The sequence below is a fragment of the Dryobates pubescens genome, chromosome 28 (genome assembly GCF_014839835.1).
Source record: "Dryobates pubescens isolate bDryPub1 chromosome 28, bDryPub1.pri, whole genome shotgun sequence".
In the NCBI taxonomy this organism is placed as follows: domain Eukaryota; kingdom Metazoa; phylum Chordata; class Aves; order Piciformes; family Picidae; genus Dryobates; species Dryobates pubescens.
This window is the reverse complement of record NC_071639.1, coordinates 578,214-581,770: the sequence shown is the minus strand read 5'-3', so window position 1 is coordinate 581,770 and position 3,557 is coordinate 578,214. Positions and strand designations below refer to the sequence as shown.

General features: G+C 60.9%; 1 protein-coding gene across 1 annotated transcript; it reads right to left on the bottom strand.

Moving 5' to 3' along the window:
* Positions 1-425: 425 nt before the first annotated feature.
* Positions 426-2,977, bottom strand: CCN2 (cellular communication network factor 2). The gene is made up of 5 exons (XM_054174112.1): positions 2,780-2,977; positions 2,400-2,622; positions 2,029-2,280; positions 1,582-1,793; positions 426-951 (listed from the first exon to the last, which is right to left on the bottom strand). Exons 1-5 carry the CDS (start codon positions 2,828-2,830, stop codon positions 655-657), a joined length of 1,035 nt encoding a protein of 344 aa, XP_054030087.1. The 5' UTR covers positions 2,831-2,977; the 3' UTR covers positions 426-654.
* Between the last annotated feature and the right edge of the window lie 580 nt (positions 2,978-3,557).

The window sequence follows — 3,557 nt, the reverse complement described above, 5'->3', positions numbered from 1 at the left end:
TATCATTGACACTTCAAAGCATGAAACAAAGGCACAAAACTTTAAATTAATTTAGATAACTGTACAGGTCTATGTACACAGCCTATTTACAGTATTCATAAAAAGGAGCTGGTGACAGACAGTGACTGCCACCAGCTGTCCAGTCTAATAGACGTGATTCTGATTCTTGTCGGCCGAGCCACACGAATCAGGGTCAGAGCTGAACCATGGCTGTCCTGACTCTCAGGACACCTCCTGCTCAGCACTCTGCTGGCTGCAGACGTGCCAGCGGTCTCCTTCTCAATTGCACTACTAGGTGAAGCGAGCTGTCCCGCGTCAAGGGGACGTTTGCCCCCATCTGCTTCTCCTGCCAACATTTCCCTTCACCCCTTCTTCACACCACCTCATGAGCAGCGTGCTCCGAAGCTGCGTCGTGCCGCGGTCCGGTCCGGTCCGGTCCACCTTCTTTCAAACCACCCCTTGGGGCCAGTAGAAGAAGTGTCTTTGAGTCTCACGGAGCAGTTTTGTTGAAAATGGGTTTTAAAAAAATAATAATAATAATAAAAAAAATTTTAAAAGCTGATTTAAATGCCTTGTGCTAGTGAATGGTGTTTACAACATGAGATGCGAATCAGTTCAAGTCGAGAACCTTAGCTCAGGAGCCTCCTGCCCGCTTTATGCCATGTCCCCATACATCTTCCTGTAGTAGAGAGACTCGAAGATGTCGTTGTCGCCGGGGCAGTTGTGGTGGCAGGCGCAGGTCTTGATGAACATCATTTTCCTCTTCATGGTCTCCCCGTCGGGGCACTTGAACTCGACGGGCAGGGTGGCCGTTCTGTGGGGCGTGCAGCAGCGCCCGTCGGTGCAGACCCCACAGAACTTAGCCCGGTAGGTCTTGACGCTGGTGCAGCCAGACAGCTCGAACTTGATGGGCTTGGAGATTTTGGGGGTGCGGATGCACTTCTTGCCTTTCTGTCAGGAGAGAAGTGAAGACAGGAGGGTGAGAAGGCTGTGGGCTTCCACACAGCGCTAGGCTTGCAAGCCCAGGGCAAGCAGACATGTCAAGCCTTGCACTTTCATCAGAGCACAGTGCCATTAAGGGAGCTACAAGAAAGCTGAGGAGAGACTTTTGAGGGTGTCAGGGAGTGATAGGACTGGGGGGGATGGAAAAAAAATAGAAATAGTAGATTCAGATTGGATGTGAGGAAGAAGTTGTCCCCCAGGAGGGTGGTGAGAGCCTGGCACAGGTTGCCCAGGGAGGTGGTGGAAGCCTCCTGCCTGGAGGTGTTTGCAGCCAGGCTGGATGTGGCTTTGAGCAACCTGCTGTGGTGTGAGGTGTCCCTGCCCATGGCAGGGGGGTTGGAACTGGCTGAGCCTTGAGGTCCCTTCCAACCCTGACAATTCTATGATTCTATGATTATAAGGTGTGGAGTGAAAACTAAGGACATGCCATTGTAAGCTGCTCTGCCACTCAAAACTCAAACTCCTGGGTAAACCACTTGACACTGACTATATCACAGCTCCACATTTTTTGGTGAGACACTGGGTTTTTACTAATGGATGGAAGCATCCTAGATCATAGATAAAGATGAGATTATTTACCTTGATGTTCTCCTCCAGGTCTGCTTCACAAGGTCTGACCATGCAGAGCCTACTCTGCTTCTCCAGCCTGCAGAAGGCATTATCATTGGTGACCCTGGTTGAGATGCCCATGCCACAAGTCTTGGAACAAGCACTCCACTCTGTGGTCTGCACCAGGCAGTTGTCACGCATCATTGTTGGATCTGGACCGTAGGTATCTTCCAGTCTGTAAGCTGCAGGAGGCAGACAACCAAGGTGAGATCACTGCCTGACCTCGTGCCCTGTTAAAAGCTCTCTTGCCTTTCCTGAGAAATTCAGGCAGCCACACTTATCTGTGGGGTGACTCCACTTGCTGCAGCACTCCCACTGCCCAGGTGCCCTGTCTCAACCCATCCCACCACCTTCAGCCTCCATGCACGTTTGCTCCTTCCCCCCAGGCTGCCATCTGTGGGGTGCTCCCCCACTCACCAGCCAGAGCAGGTCCCACGGCAGTCTGCTCCTTGGTGTCATCGCAGACCCACTCCTCACAGCATTTGCCGGGGAGCTTCACCCGGCGCGGGTAAGGGCAGTCGGGGCTGGGCAGGCGCACGTCCATGCTGCAGAGGGGCACGCAGCCCACGGCGCCGTCCAGGCAGGTGCACTGGTACTTGCAGCTGCTCTGGAAGGACTCTCCGCTCCGGTACACCATGCCGCCGAACACGCAGGGAGCGCCGTCCCGAGCTGCGAGGGGCAGAAGGCGCGGCGTGAGGCGGGCGGTGCGGCCGAGCAACGACCCCGGCTCCCCCCCTGCCCCACCTCGTCTCGGTGCCCCAGGCGGTGGCAGCGCCAGCCCCACTCACCGGTGCAGACGCCGATCCTGCGGTTGGCGGGGGAGCCGAAGTCGCAGAAGAGTCCCTTGTGGTGGTCGCAGGGGTCACGCTCCGTGCAGAGCTCGCCCAGTTGCTTGGCGCAGACGCGGCAGCAGCCGCAGCCGTCGAGCACCAGGGAGATGCCGGCCGGGCAGACGGGGCCGGGCCCCGGGCCGCACTGGCATTGCCCGCTGCACTCCTGGCCCTGCGCTTCCTGCAAGCGGCGGGACAGGGAGAGAGAGATGAGGGGGGGGCGTCAATGCCAGCAGCGCCGGGAGTGCGGCGGCCGGGGCAGGGGCGGCCGGGGCAGAGACTACCGGGGCAGGGGCTGCCGCGGCAGAGACTGCCGGGGCAGGGGCTGCCGCACTTACCGAGCCGAGGAGGGCGACGAGAAGGGCGATGGCGAAGCTGGTAGGGCTCATCCCGCGGCGGTCGTGGGCTTGTGGGGGACGCGGCGTCGGGGCGCGGAGGCGAGGCGAGGAGAGCCGAGGTGAGTTGAGGTGAAGCGAACAGAGGTTCCGCCGGGCGATCCTCCGTGGCAGAGCGGCAGTGCGGAGTGAGGCAGGAGAGTAGCGGGCGGGCGGGTGGGTGCTGCGCTGCTCCGCTCCGCTCCGTTCGAGCCTGGCGGGAGGTGGCTGTGTGACTGCCGAGAGCCGGCGCGGCCGCGGCTTTATAGGCGGCGGAGGCGCGGTGTCGCCAATGGGCTGAATGGGGCCGCGGACAAACAGCGACATTCCGCGCATTCCGCCGCGCCGCGCCGCGCCGCCCGCCCCGCCCCGCAGCGGCCCTGACCCCTGACTCTCGCATTCCTCCGGCTGTGCACACACACCCCCCAACGCGCCCCCGGCCCCTCCTACCTCACCTCTCTTCTTTATTTTTCGTCCCGATGTTTTTCAGCCTGAGTCACCTCCGCTGCCAGCGCCGCCCGGCCACCCCTCCTCCCCCGCCCGCGCGTTATTCCGAGGCGGGCGGCGAGCCGGGCCGAGGGGGGCTGCGGGCCGGTTGCCAGGGGCGGCCGGGGGAATCCGCTGTCCCCTCCCTCCGCGCTGCTCGCTCGCCCCCCGTCCATCCCCCGGGCAGAGGGGACGGGGGGCGGCTGGAGCCCGATGAGCTCCCCGGGGACGGGCGACCTGCGGGGCCCTCTCCTAA

Bases quoted from the DNA above. Each gene is read 5' to 3' on its own strand.
- CCN2 (XM_054174112.1), bottom strand. From the start codon at position 2,830: ATGAGCCCTACCAGCTTCGCCATCGCCCTTCTCGTCGCCCTCCTCGGC. The intron at 2,281-2,399 runs GTGAGTGGGGCT...TGCCCCTCGCAG, and splicing joins CAGGATCGGCGTCTGCACCG to CTCGGGACGGCGCTCCCTGC. The intron at 952-1,581 runs GTAAATAATCTC...CTCTCCTGACAG, and splicing joins ACCTGGAGGAGAACATCAAG to AAAGGCAAGAAGTGCATCCG.